The following is a 15741-nucleotide window of genomic DNA, read 5'->3' as shown; positions in this document are numbered from 1 at the left end:
ACACTAGTGTGCCGCGACACATGGTCGGGTGTGCCGCGGGAAAAGTTCCCCAAACTATGGTGCCCCCTGTTTTTTGTTTCCCAGCAATGAACAGCGATGCGCAGTCACGGCTTTTTACAATGTAGGAGACGTGTACAATAACACATGCGCAAGCTTTGAACCTCGTGCGACAAAATGACGTCACCGAGGCCGGCGCATCATCCTGAGAGCGGAGAGACTCTCGCATTTGCCCACCGCCAAGGTAATGCCCACCAATAATGCTGACTATATGAGCATGCAGAATACTCAGCATATGAGCTGGTACTTTTAGTACTCCAGCAGTATACTGCATATAACAATGAGAAATGTAAAATGAGAAATACTATAGTCATGAGGCTGGAGTACTACAAGTACCAGCTGATATGCTGAGTATATGAGCTGGCACATGTACTCTGGCCTCATGGTCATAGTACTTCTCATTGTACCCCTTTATTTTGCAGTATATGAGCCACATAATAATCAGCACCATATACTAAAACAGGGAGAAACTGAGAACTGTTGAGGAAGAGCTTCGTGTGTGTCTTTCCACCATTCCTGCCAGGATATCCCTTTTGTGTTTATCGAAACAGGCCCAGGTTTCACACTGAGTGAGTAAAATAAATTTAGAATCTATATTATTAACTATATGTATAATATTACTGTTTTAGTGTCATTTTGTGCTATTTTGGTTGGTGGTGTGCCCCAGGATTTTCTAAGTATAAAAAGTGTGCCGCGGCTCAAAAAAGGTTGAAAATCACTGCCGTAGAGAACTGTCTAGTTCTACTCTGCACTGGTCTAAAAACCGACAACATTAATACATATTCCCTATCTCTGTAACATTTCCTTAGCATGAGTGACTTCATAAGTGAAAGATTTAATGGATTAAAACACAGAACACAAATCTTCAAAGTCAGAGAGACAGTAGTCTGATGAAGTTGCTCCTTCAGATTATATCTCTCGGATTTATATGTAACATAATATTGCAGATTTTCAGACATTAGACAGGATTAGGCAGAAGCAACAGATGTCATTATCTGTAGCTGGAAAATTCCTGTTTTTCCCCTCTTGCTAAAAGAATTAACCATTTTATCCACTAGCCACGTTGGTTCATAGAAAGTAAATAAATAAATGGTTGTAGAAATGCAAACCTATTATTTTGATATGTAAAGCCTAGACATAAAAAAGAATTAAAAAAAATATAATAATAATTAGACAAAATATATTAGAAAAGTTAGACATTTAGTCCCTAACACAGCAAAATGTTGCTTTCAAGATTCTGGTGTTCAGCCAGGTCACCTCGTTACCATGGTGTACAGTGACAATACTGGTTCTATTAACAATTACGCTGTCACTCAAAAGAAAAAAATATATATTACCATATATATCACAGGGTGGAAGGATAGATTCAGCCCTGTCAGTGGGTGCCTTCTGCATTCCCCTTGCATCAACAGAATCCTCTCTCCCTTCTTGCTTTTTCTTTTTACCAGCTTGTGTCTCTCGCAGCACACAGAGACAAAAGCTATGTCCTCTTAAAATATCATCAACAATTAGTACAATCAAATAAGTTCACTGTCATTACTTAGAAAATTAAAGTTATTAGTTATTTAGAAATATATAATACCACACTCATTACATGTACCTTGATGTAACAGTATCTCAAAAGCCTAGGGAAAGTTTAGGCATCTTGACATACTATAATATCAAAGCAATCGCTTCAGCACTGCCTAGCAGTTAATGCCTTCTGTCTTGCTGTCAAACCGATCTGTAGCACTGCAAAGCACAGTATGTCAGCATGTATTTTTGATGCCGATCAAAAATGTAACAAAAATAGTTCTTTAAAAAAATTGCATAAATACAAATGTATCTTTGTTATCAATGACTTGTAATTTGCTTTGTGAAAATTTGCTGAGTGAAAATTTGCTGAGTGAAATGCGGGAAAAACTGTCATTTTTGGTCAGTTTTTGATAGGATTCATTAGCATTTTTGGCATGTTTTTCATGTAAGTTTCAAATCACATGATTCTTTAATTGGTACCCACATGCCACTTCCTGCCTATTTTCACATCACCTAGCAACCAATCCACTAAAACGCATTGCACTCGGGCTTGTTGTTATTTGCCTTTTTTTTTTCAGGTGTGCCCATGCAGTATTTTTTTCCACGCCACATTCACATCTATGGAGATGCATCAAACATGCATTGCACTTGCGAGCATTGCAATTGCAATGCATTTTTGATGCGTCTCCATAGACTCCAAAAAAGGCAAATAAGAACAAGCAAATTGAAAACAATGGGTCGGAGTGCAATGCGAGTTTAGAACGTCAAAAGCATGCACAGAATTTGCACGTGAAAAAAAGTGTGAAAGGGGACTTAGAACTACCGTTTGTTTAATTTAACAGTTATTTGTTACTGTAACAATTATTTTTATTTCTCATTTCTAGGTTCCTGACAAAATGGTAGACCCTCTGATTATATGATGCTGAGTAAAATGGTATCATGTTGGCCCTACATCTTGTTTTTTCATCTTTTGGTACTATATTCAGAAAGAAAGACTCAGGGATGCCCTGCCCGTTGCGATTGTGCACCTCAAATCCGGTCTGTTGTTTGCCACCGCAGACGCCTTCTTGCTGTCCCAGAAGGGATTCCATCTGAAACAAGACTCTTAGACCTCAGCAAAAACCGCATACGCTGCCTAAATCCTGGGGAACTGTCCTCATACCCAAAGCTTGAAGAGGTAGATTTAAGTGAAAATATTATCTCCGTAATAGAGCCAGGAGCTTTTGCAAACCTCTTTAATCTTCAAACCCTTAAACTGAAGGGCAACCAACTAAAACTCATTCCAACTGGAGTGTTTAGCAAACTCAACAATCTGACATTATTGGATATCAGTGAAAATAAAATTGTCATTCTCTTAGACTTTATGTTTCAAGACCTTGGTAATTTAAAAAGCCTTGAAGTTGGAGACAATGAACTGTTGTACATTTCACAGAGAGCCTTTTCTGGATTGGTAGCCCTAGAGCAACTGACAATTGAAAAATGCAATCTAACCTCTATATCCCCTGACTCACTTTCCTATTTGCAAGGCCTTGAGGCCCTGAAACTGCGTCACTTAGGCATCACTTCTTTGGAGGAACAGAATTTTCTGAAGCTTTCAAACCTCAAAGTACTAGAAATTGATTGCTGGTCTTTTTTAGAAGAAATATGCCCATCTTCTTTCCAGGGACTTAATCTTACTTCTCTTTCCATCACCTATACCAATATCACCTCAGTGCCAGCAGCTGCTCTAAGGAGTCTTACATACCTAGAATATCTAAATCTTTCATATAATCCTATACGAGTAATTCTGCGAGGCTCTTTCAGAGACCTTATCAGGCTAAGGGAGCTACACATGGTGGGGGCTTCTATCACTTCAGTGGAATCTCAAGCATTTTATGGCTTGAGACAGATTCGTCTTCTGAATGTCTCCAATAATCTGCTTACAACTCTAGAGGAGAGTACATTCCAATCCGTCAATACTCTAGAAACCCTGCGAGTGGATGCCAACCCCCTTGCGTGTGACTGCCGATTGCTATGGATTTTACAGAGAAGGAAAACATTAAATTTTGATGGCCACCATCCTGTATGTGCTTCCCCTGCTGAAATCCAAGGCAATGCATTGTGTGACTTCCCAGATTCAATACTTTTTGAATACTTTACATGCCAAAAACCCAAAATAAGGGACAGAAAGCTTCAACATGTTACAGCTCATGAAGGACAGCCTGTATCATTTCATTGTCGAGCTGATGGGGAGCCTGTTCCACTCATTGTCTGGGTCTCGCCACAGAGAAGGATGATCACCAGTAGGAGTGTAGGAAGGTCTACTGTGCTGCCAGAAGGAACCCTTGAGATAAGATATGCTCAAGTTCAAGACAGTGGGACATATATATGTATTGCCACAAATGCAGGAGGAAATGACACTTACTTTGCTACTCTGACTGTAAAAGGGGATAACTCACCATACGCTAACCGAACACTGTATCTTGCAGAATACAATGATACCTACCACAATGACACTCATGTTTTCTTGAAGTTTACTTTGGATCTGAAAACAATCTTAGTATCGACAGCCATGGGCTGCATTACCTTTTTGGGAGTGGTTCTGTTCTGCTTTCTATTACTATTTGTATGGAGCAGAGGAAGAGGACAACACAAGAATAACTTTTCAGTTGAGTACTCTTTCCGTAAGGTTGATGGTCCTGCCTCTGCTGCAGGACAAGGTGGCGCTAGAAAGTTTAATATGAAAATGATATAAATGGATAATATTGTGTTATAACTAATTGTTTAGACACATATTTTGCCCATTACATTCAGTGAGTTTATACGGAGTGCCTCATCAATGGGCATAGATAGATTTCTCAACTATGCCATCATTATTCTTCCATTCAAATAAACAACAAGGGCTATTTGTTGGCTCTTGCCAAGTAGGTAGACCTTACCAACCACACTCGACTATTTTTGTAAAATATAGCAGGGTTGGTTTGATATCTAAGTCTCAGCATTCCAGAAGCCAGGTGCATCTGCCATAAGGAGCGATAATGAAACAAGCAATGACTTTTCATAAATTTTAATTATATTATTATATGCTTCCAGAAATTTACAAATTAATTTGGGGAGTCTTCAATTATTAAAAAATATACAATAATGCAGGGTGCACATAAAATAGCCTTAAACATTTGAAAAGTGATTTAGTATTAATGACTCCATCCCAGGCCATAAAAAGTAGATTTTGAAGATCTACAAACAATATTACAATAAAGAGCAATGAAGAAACCATTTGAGGAATTTCTCAGGAATTTTCAGACTCTATATTGAGAGCCAATCGGAGAACAAATCATATATTATACCAACATAAACATAGTCATAATGCAGAATAGGTTAAGTTTAATGCAAAGAATCATAATAATGCAAAACACATATAAAAGAACAAAAGAGAACAAAAAATCCCCAATCCATTACACAAAGGTGACATTTACAATTAATTTGCGCATGAGTGTCACAAGGTCAGCTGGGAATGGCATGAACAATGAAATATTATTACTTACTAACAAACCTCTTTACTACACTATGTAAGATAGTAAGATATGTGAAATCACATGTAAGATCAAGCAAATTTGTATATATTTTGGGAATCATTTAGTATTATAATATAATTATATTAGTGTTTGAGTTTATAGGATTTTTTAGAAAACAAAACTATAAAACAATAGCAGTATTAAACTAGGCTAGGCTGCACCCTACTGGAAGAAGATATCCAGCGGGAATATCAAAGTGCGACTCCTTTTATTTCCATTGTGCTGCAATGTAGCATTTTGAAAGTTTGATTGCATCCAAAATCTTTGTGTAGCCCCAACACGGATTGTTCAATACATTTAATGAAATGATCTAGTGACAGTATTCCAGTTTTAAAAAATGTTATATAATGCACATACTAAAAAAAATCATCTTTTATTAAATATAGAACAACAAAATGTAATCGCTGATGGGGGAAGAGGGGCAAGCACTGATCAAAGTCTCCTGTTTCCACATTAAAACTGTATTTTCCTGTAGTCATTATCAGGGGGAGCTCAGTGCAATGAGATTTTTACAGCTTCCATTGAGTTCCCCAGAGTTTTGTCATTCAATTTATTTGAACACTACATTTTCTCAATGTAAACACTCAAAAGTGTTTCAAATACAGGTTGAACATGTTAAAACAGGGTTGAAAGATGAATGCATCATCAAACAGCATACTCAACTGTATTTTAAAGTGCTGTTAGATTGCATTACAAACTGCAACTGAATACAGCATTTGTAAAATATCTGATACTGCAGACTATTTTTTTTATTTTAAAATTCATTTGCATGATAAAAGCACTGGGGTTGCACTAAATTTGCACTTTAATACTGTACACGTGCGCCATTAAAGTATGAGTGATCTTTCCCTTAATAACAGTTCTTAAGCATTCTTATTAAAGACACACTGGGGCACATTTATTAAGAGTAGTGCAAACTGCACTGAATGCAGTTTGCCTGTGTATAGTGCAGGGTGCGCCAGATTCCTGATTTCTTGCGCCCGCTTTTCATGAATCTGACGCTTCCTGCACATCCCCAACAGACTTCACCAACTTTTTTGTGGTGCATCTTAAACATAGAGCTTGTGACACACTTCTGTCGGACTTTGCATGATATGGCGTGCGTTCTGACTGAGCACTGGAACATCCCCTAATTTTAGTTGCATAATGCCTAGTGCAGCTGCGGCACAAAATGGTCATGAGTGACACAGTTGTAATGCAGACACTTCTTAAATACCTGTGCAAACAGCTTGCACCTAAAATACGTGCAACAGAAAACTGTCGCACAGCCCTTAGTAAATGTGCACCACTGGACTGTCCGAGACACATATGTGTCACACGCTTCTCATTTGCTGCACTATACCCGATGCGACACAAATATCTCCACATAAAGAGGCATTCAGGTGCACACTCGGACTGCGCAGATTTATCATGCACAGTCCAACAGAAGTGTGCCGCACGCACCATGTTTAATGTGCACCAAAAAAGTTGGTGCACTCTGTTGGAGTAGTGCAGAGGGTGTCAGATTCAGGAAGAACGGGCGCCACAAATCCTGAATCTAGTGCACTCTGCACACTACACTGCATATAGTGCTGTTTGTACTGTTTGTGATAAATGTTCCCCATTGACGTATTTATATCACACATTTTTACATTAAAGATGTGAAGGTCTGTGAGACTGTATTAAAACATATTAAGATTTTTTCATGTCCATTTGCAGGTAGTTACCGACTTAGAACACCCGACTTATAAATGACCCCTAGTCACAAAAAGACCTCTGTGACCTCTCTGGATGCAAGTAATTAACTGAAATTTAGCCCAAGCTGCAGTGATATCATATAACAGTGATGGCAAACCTTTTAGAGACCGAGTGCCTTAACTACAAACAAAATCCACTTATTTACAGTGAAGTGCCAACATGGCATTTTTAGCAGTAACTTATTGCTACCTGTTCTTCCACATCTTTCAATCGTATCGGGTCCCCTGAAGCTACCAATACAGTTGAAATACAGTTGAAAGATGGAGGGCAAATTCTCACCAGGGTCTCTCTGTACAGGAAGAATAGTGGGTCCAGCAGGAGGACCTCCAAAGATAATGCAGATCAGTCCACACCTACTAATTTTAACTGCAGTTCCAAACAGCCAATGAAGTATTGCGTTAAAATAACATAGAGGGCAGCTTCTCTTAAGTTGCCTGGGAAGATTTGGTGGATTTGGTCCTGTTTGGTGAACTCTGTCCTGGGGCGATGACCTGTGTGCCCACAGAAATGGCTCTGAGTGCCACCTCTGGCACCCATGCCATAGGTTCGCCACCACTGTCATATAAGGTGTCTGCAATGAAGCTTAATCCTTGCTCCCTTGTCAATCCAGAATTATCTAAATCAAATTCTCAAGGGACCAAAAATACTTTGTCTGGAGTTACACCTACTAAATATATCTGTTCCACCTTACTTGTAAATTCAACTTGAGAACAAACCTATAGAGCCTATCGTGTACACACTGTAAAGGTAGAATAATATGGTTGCTCTGTAATGGGTATGTGTCACATATAAGCAAAATAATAGGTGCAAAAGTTTGATTTCTAGGGGCCCCATTACTGAGATCCACATAAATAAGTTAAACAGGGGTCTTATAGGGGTTTTCCCACTAAACAAATTGGGCCCAACCCATAGGATAGGGCCTCTCTTGCTGATTGGTGGAAGTATCAGTGATGAGACCGCCACAGATCACGAGAACGGGGGGGGGGGCTCCAATGGGATCTGAGGTACCTCTGTTGGACCACTTGTCGCTCCCCAAGATGACGAGAGCAGATGACCGCACAAGTCTGTTCTGCTCCATTCATCGCTAAGGAGCTGACTGTGATTGCTGAATCTAGTGGGAGCGACGAGGGGGTCTGACTGAGGTACCTCAGACCCCATTGGAACCCCTGTTCTTGTGATCTGTGGAGGTCTCATCACTGAGACCCCCACCGATCAGCAAGTTAGGCCCTATGCTGAGGATAGGGCCTAACTTGTTGTGTGGGAAAACCCCTTTAAGATCAAGTTCCTCCTCACTGTCTCACTTCAGAGAAGAGGAGTTTGAATAGAATGGCAGTCATATATTTATCTCCCACAATGGTAGTCAATCTATGCCCTACTTCATGAGAAACAGAAACAACACTATACTTTTTCCACTGTTATTGTTGGCCCTATAAACATAGGCATCAAGGCAAATGTCATCATAGTACAGTCTGCATCTGTCTTCAGATTTTAGCTTTCAGTTGAAAACATACTTGACGTCACAACTCTTGTGCATTAGCGGGGTCATTGTGCATCATTGTACAGTCATGGCCATAAGTTTTGAGAATGACACAAATATTATATTTTCACATGATCTGTTGCCCTCTGGTTTTTATGTGAGTTTGTCAGATGTTTTTATCACATACAGAAATATAAGTGCAATCATATTATGAGTAACAAAAGCTTTTATTGACAGAATGAGTTAATGCAGTAAGTCAATATTTGCAGTGTTGATCCTTCTTCTTCAGGACCTCTGCAATTCTCCCTGGCAGCTCTCAATAAACTTCTGGACCTAATCCTGACTGATAGCAGTCCATTCTTGCAAAATCAGTGCTTGCATTTTGTCACAATTTGTTGTTTTTTGTTTGTCCACCCGTCTCTTGATGATTAACCACAAGTTCTCAATGGGATTAAGATCTGGGGAGTTCCCAGGCCATGGACCCAAAATCTCTGTTTTGTTCCCTGAGCCATTTAGTTATCACCTTTTGCTTTATGGCAAGATGCTCCATCATGATGGAAAAGGCATTGTTGATCACCAAACTGCTCTTGGACGGTTGGGAGAAGTTGCTCTTGGAGGACATTCTTTATTCATGGATGTGTTTTTAGGCAAGACTGTGAGAGAGCCGATTCCATTGGCAAAGAAGAAACCCCACATATGAATGGTTGCAGGATGCTTTAAAGTTGGCATAAGACAAGACTGGAGGTATCGCTCACCTTGTCTTCTCCGAACAAGCTGCCCTCCTTGACACCAGGCCTTGCTCCAAGGGTCTCCACCTCACAGTGTGTGCAGATGCACTCACACAAGCTCTGGACTGCTGGTAGCCCGATCCCAAAGCTGAAACACTTTTAAGAGACGTCCTGGCGCTTGCTAGTCCTTCTTTGGCACCATGGAGCCTTTTTGGCAACAATGGAACCTTTCTCCTTGAATTCCTTGATGATGCGATAGATTGGTGACTGAGATGCAATCTTTCCAGCAGCAATACTCTTCCCTGTTAGGCCAGTTTTGTGCAGTGATGACTGCACATGTTTCTTTAGAGATAACCATGGTTAACAGAAGAGAAACAATGATGCCAAGCACCAGCCTCCTTTTAAAGTGTCCAGTGGTGTGATTCTTACTTAATCATGACAGATTGATCTCCAGCCCTGTCCTCATCAACACACGCACCTGTGTTAATAGAGAAATCACTGAAACGATGTTAGCCGCTCCTTTTACGGCAGGCCTGCAATGAAGTTGAAATGTGTTTTGGGGGAAAAAGTTCCATTATAAAATTGCCATTATTAAACCTGATGCAGTAGACTTTGTAAATTCTCAAAACTTTTGGCCATGACTGTAGGGTGCAGTCCTTGGTATAAAACTCTTTACATCCCTGAATGTAATAACAGAAGCAAGCAACTGACATTCTGAAAAATCTCAGCTCCAAATATTACAGAATTACCAAAATAATAATAGAGACAGTAACTAGGTATCAGAATAGGAAGAGTAATATGATACTATTATTAGGTTCCTACACTGAATAATTCCTAAATTACAATTACAATAAAGGCACCCATTGTTTTGGGGTGCATGGTCCATACTTTTATCCAGCTGCCTTTTAAAACAAAGATGCTTTAAAATATTATTATTATTTGCATAAAATTATGCGGACAACTTATACCATTGTCTAGTTTTCAGTGGCATATTTCTAGGCTTCACATTCACTGTGGGGGTTCAGATTTTAACATTCCAATTGGTTCCTAAAAGAAAGGGGTAAAAATACTCAACTAAGCACTGTGCCTTTTTGTTATTTTATAATACATTTCAAGCACTTTTATGTTTTTTTATGTTCATTCATATGTGTTATTTTGTAACACATTTATTATGTCAAATGCTGAAAAAAAAACTTAAAGAAAATCCACAGTTCAAGGCACTTTGTTAGTGACTGTAGATAGTGATGAGTGGACCCTTAGCAGTTTGCGTTCTTGAAATTCTGGTCAGGTCCAGGTCCCGACATAAACCTGAACCCGAACCACTCCCGAACAGATCACATTTAAATCTATGTGGCGCGAGCACACCTGCGATAATTTGTTGGCGCGCTGTGCAACAAACAGCATTTTGCTGAGGAATGGCACTCCCTATGATGCCATATCGGATTGACGATCCTCCCCAAACTGCGATGCCCATGCTTGCGGTGAATTTAAATGCTGTCGGCGAAAGTGTGTTGAGTCAGACCTGTACTTGAACTCAACACTAACTGTAGACTTTTATAAGGCATGTGGATTGGATTTGTTTAAAATACAATTATGACCGGTATGACTCCAGCCTTGAAGTAGAATATGAGTCAGTCTATTTATTTATGTGGATGCTGTCATTTATGCAATTGTTTCTATACAAGACTTCCAAAAAATTAAATGTCTTATTTTCATGTAGCATATTGTAATAGTTTGTTTTTGTTTGTTTTTTTTTACAATAAATGATCTTCAGTGAAGAACATTTTACCCTAAAAGATGTCTAAGTAGAAAGATTCAATGGATAATTTTTAAAAAAAAGTTAGAACATATTTACTAAAATTACTAAAATAGTAATAGTAGTAGTATTGTCCAGCAGAAAACATTCACAGCTTTTTCACAGCTAAAAATAAAAAGTCTTTAAAGGACCACTACAACCAGGATCAAGGATTGTAAACCAAGCACACTGACATACTGGTGTGTGCTCTCTCTGGCAGGATCTGCTCTTCTTTAAGCTTCCTATGCCCTTGTATTTAAGAAAAAAAAAATGCAAATGAGGCCAAGGGGCTCCAGGCTCCATTAACATCAATAGAGCCCAGAGCCCCTCAGGACCATTTGCATAATTGTTATAGCATTTTTTTCTTAAAAACACAAGCATATGAAGTTAAAGGCAGAGCATATCCTGCTAGAGGGTGTGCACATAGGTATGGTTTATCCTGGTGGTAGATTTACCCAGTATAATATAAATCACCCAGTGTGTGTGACTTACTATTCAGTCAATACTTAGTCAAGCCAAAAATTGTAGGAAAAATTTGCTAGTCACTACTCCCTGTGATAAAACCAATTGTACATTGCTCATAAGACCCACCTATCTTTTAATATGAGATACTAACACACACACACATACACTGGGTGAATTTTATTTAAAGCATAACTTCATAGTTACTGACCAAAAATAGTGTTAGCACAGCAGGAAAGAGGCTTTCATAACAATTCAATCAATGCCTGTATCATGCTTCTGCCTTCTTCCTGACCTGAGATATATCTGGTATATATAAAATCAGTTTCAGATTTAGCTAATTCTGATGTAGGTGGGACCCTTCCGGGTTGTGACATCAGCTCACCCCACTGAAGCCAGCAGAGGAGAGAATGTTTGTAATTGGCCGATCTGAAGCATGTGATAAGTCATATGCTTGCGGCATCACTACAGGTCTTTTGTATCGAACTAAGTACTTTCAAATGATGCAGGACAGCTTGTTTGTAATTGGCTGGCCTGAAGCATGTGATGAGTCACATGCTTGTAACATCACTACAGGCCCTACAGCCCCTCTCAACAAGCCTGTCGTCTCTAGCTCTACTATAAGGTTTCTCATGGCAACCAGAAAGCATGGCAAATGGAGATTAGCCTGGGGGGAAAAGGTAAAACCTCTGCTAGCAGCTAAACACCATTCTTTAATTTATGCTGTGAAATAATAGCTTATAAAACTCTTTTCATTTGAATTCACGTAATCTATGCACTACATTATTTTTCAATGCACTGTTTTCATAAGTAAATGCATGCTGTGTTGTGCAAAATAGTCCACGCTGGAAGTGCTGCCAGTGCGTAGGGTTATTTAATTTTGGAAAAATATGCTGAACCACTATAAAAATTTTTAGCTATTGCTGTGTTTTTACATGACCCAGCATTGAATTGGCCCACTACAAAAGCCAATAATGCAGCTTTGTATGGTCAAGACTGCTGACAGTCTCCCTTTAAGGCATAATTGGCACAATAATTTTTTCCATGAGGCACATAACACTTTATAATTGCACTAGCTGTAGCCCCCCTGTGTTGCCCAGAACGGCTTTTAGCTATAACAAAATAGAATGGGTTAACAACAAATATTTTATATCTATCTTTATATCTATCTTTATATATTTCTCTCTATATCTATCTATGTCTATATCTATCTATCAATCTATTTCTCTCTTTGTATATGTGTGTGTATATATATATCTTTTTTTTTGTCTCTCTCCCTCTCCTTGTCTCGCTGTTTCTCTCTGTCACTCTCTCTCTGTATATCCCTCTCTCTGTCTCTACGTCTCTCCCAGTCTCTGTTTTATACTCATTGGAGGAGATGTATTATTAGACCAGCTCCTTGGGACAGTTCTATGTCTGTCTTTTTGATCTTCACTGCTCATCAGATTCATTAAAGTGGCTTTGACCCTTTAATAAATGTTCTTATGCTCTATACGTGTCTGGAATTTTTCTTTCAAAAAGGCGCAAAAAAAGGCACAGAATGCACCGAAAGTAGCAGCACATACACCAGCAGGGGGCTGGAGTGAATTTGTGTCTTTTTTAAAAAGGCGCAAGTCATGAATCTGGCTTTGCATTAACAGTAGTAGCAATGTTTATGCTAGTATAGTGAAGTGGCGGGAATAGTCCTGTGACACTTTTGAGCAATGAAAAGTTGTAAAAACCCTCTATGTGACATTTATACGCAAAAAAAAGCCCAGCAAAACCAATTCTAAATCTCCCCCATTGCCTATAGTAACCGCTCAAAGTTCATATTAATGACCTGTGGCAAAATAGAGGCTGAACTGTTTTGAAATCCGCAGTGAAAATTTTGACTCAAAACCAAGTTTATGATGTTCCGTCACAGGGAGGGACTGTGCAAAATTTTGTGATTTTAAACACAATGGTGCAGTTTTCTTTAGCGGACATACAACCACACACACACATAAACATATAATCAGCTTTATATATATATGATTTAGGGATTATCCTACGAACCTTTTCATTTTACTGTTCTTTTATTGTTATAGCTGTTTCCACACTTGCAGCTGTTTCCAACTCTGGCAGCTCAAGACTTGCTTGTCCTTGTTTGCTGGATTCTTTTGATAATAGTCATGAAAAATTTATCACAAATACATTGTAATGATTCAGCACTTCTAGCAGCCTATAGTATGCAAATTTTTGCAGTGTTTTGGCAGACTGAAAAGCCCCTGAGGCAATTTGGTGATATTTGTTATGATTGGTTGGAAGTACTATAAATTGTCCCTTTTGCTCAGCTTAAAGTATATACAAAATAATGTTATTATTGTTGTTTTTTTATATCAAACTATTGGCTTAAATGTACGTTCACTTGGGATGAAAAAAAAGATATTTGTTACAGATTTGCTGTTAATTTTACACTAGATCTAATAATGGATAAAATCTGATGTTAGGGCCCTTTTTGTTTGGTCTTGTTTTTCATATCCATGGTTCAGTGAACAAAGCCATTGATTTCTCACCAACGCCAATGTGAAAGAGCATTTGAACAGATTTTAAATTCACACCACAAGTCAATACAATGGCATATTGTCCAAAAGCATATGAATTAGATTAGTTAAAATGTCATCCACATTATGCAATTGAATACTGCATCATATTTTCTGCTGACAAATCTGGATGGAAAATCTGAAGTAAAACATAGATTAATTAGCTATAACCTGCAAGGATTTAGTTGCTAGTTAATGAGGTAATAGTCATTCATTTAGCTACACATATAACTTTCCTTGACAAAACTAAAATTGAAAGTACGGAGTCTGACATCACTACATTTCTTAGTTTTTAAGGTTCTTTAAAGGGAACCTGCGAGCAGAAATATACCTAGTAAACCAAAACCAGTATTTTGTGAAATAGCTGAACACCTTCCAGATCATATTTCTTTTATGGCATCATCCAGAAAATCAACTTTGAAGTGACTGTAAATTTGTTGTATAAAGACAAGAAGGCAGAGAGTTTAACACTGAATTCATGCTTTCCATGTCTTAGAATGCCTCCTTCACTGGAATTGATGGTCCTGCACCCAAAAAATCACTAACCAGATATCTGAAATCTGGTTCATGATGTAAGTCATGGGAGGATGTATTCAGAAGCAGGGAGAGCTTGATTTCACTGTTAAACTCTCTGCCTCCTTGACTTTATACTTCTAGTTTACATTTCACTTTAAAGTTGATTTTCTGGGTGATGGAACCACACTGGGCTATGAAAGAAACATGATCTGTACAGCTGCTAGACAACATACTGGTAGTAGTCTTTTAGGCCTGTTTCTGATGACAGGTTGCCTTAAAATTAAAAAAGATTAACCTGGAAGCAAAGAGTCAACTGAAAGTGAACTGTAAATTCTTGAACTTTCACTGCCAATTTCACAGAGAGTAATACTAATGAAAGCATTTTCACAACTATGCATTAGGAAATAAACACTCATATTTGAATGCGTGAAGTATTGTGACAAAAGTTGCATATCTGGACTTCCATAGATACAAGTTTGTGGTAAGATGTATTGTATCAATGCATGGCAGAGGAATACAGAGTATATTCAAAAATGATGATCGTTTGCAAGTTTACAACGTGATGATTTTGTATCACCAAAAAAGCAAAAACAAGGTGTAAACTTATGTACATCTCCAATGTTGTATTGTATAAGAGCAGCTCTATGTACTTATAAAGTCGTGTAGAAGCCATATAGTGAATACATAGTCAGTGGTGGATCTGTAATAAGAGATCATTACAGTACGTAGGTCCTCATTAGAACTAAAAACATCATTATCATTCCAGGGTAGGCAGAGACAAAACCAGACAATGTGTGTTCACTTTATTAAAATATATTTCTCTTGTTGTAAAGAACAATTGTTTTTTCTTGATGGGTTTTTCTGTGATTTCCTCAAATAAACACGTAGTTAACAACTGTAGTTCATTTTATTTTATGTGTCTTATAAATGATAAACAAGTGGGAGTCTAAATTAAACTCACATTTTAAAGAAGCCTTATATTATTGAGGAGTAGACATTTGTGTTTTACCTTATGGTGGCTAGAAGGGAAACCTCTGTAAAACTGCAAACAGTGATGTATAACATTGAAGGGACAGTATTTGGTCAATGATTTATTGCAAATACAGGGCAAAAGTGCAAGCCCTACGTTACCTACTATCTCTGTCCCTGCAGTAAATCTCAGGTGACAATGGACAATGGTTCCTATCCTGCACAGAACACAGAAGAATGAGAGCTGATACATTAGAATCCAACCACGAGCAGCAACTGCAGGCTGGTGAAAGTTATATATTGTGATAGAAAAGTCACTGTTTGTATGTAAGTTTTCCAGTGAAATATTTGTACATATCAATTTCGGGCT

At 38.3% G+C, this 15741-nt stretch overlaps 2 protein-coding genes across 3 annotated transcripts in view; both read left to right on the top strand.

The window, feature by feature from the left end:
- Nucleotides 1-6451, top strand: part of LINGO3 (leucine rich repeat and Ig domain containing 3) — a 40405-nt gene extending 33954 nt beyond the window's left edge. Inside the window, exon 2 of the mRNA XM_072112718.1 lies at nt 2457-6451. Within this exon, the coding sequence (XP_071968819.1) occupies nt 2489-4306 (1818 nt within the window). The 5' untranslated portion in view covers nt 2457-2488 and the 3' untranslated portion in view covers nt 4307-6451. The remainder of the gene's footprint in view (nt 1-2456) is intronic.
- The window catches only part of LOC140065194 (uncharacterized), a 192772-nt gene that overhangs the window by 136930 nt on the left and 40101 nt on the right, over nt 1-15741 (top strand). The window lies entirely within an intron of this gene.

Source organism: Engystomops pustulosus, chromosome 1, assembly GCF_040894005.1.
Source record: "Engystomops pustulosus chromosome 1, aEngPut4.maternal, whole genome shotgun sequence".
Lineage (NCBI taxonomy): Eukaryota > Metazoa > Chordata > Amphibia > Anura > Leptodactylidae > Engystomops > Engystomops pustulosus.
The sequence above is the reverse complement of the archived record's forward strand: the minus strand, read 5'-3'. Positions and strand labels throughout refer to the sequence as shown.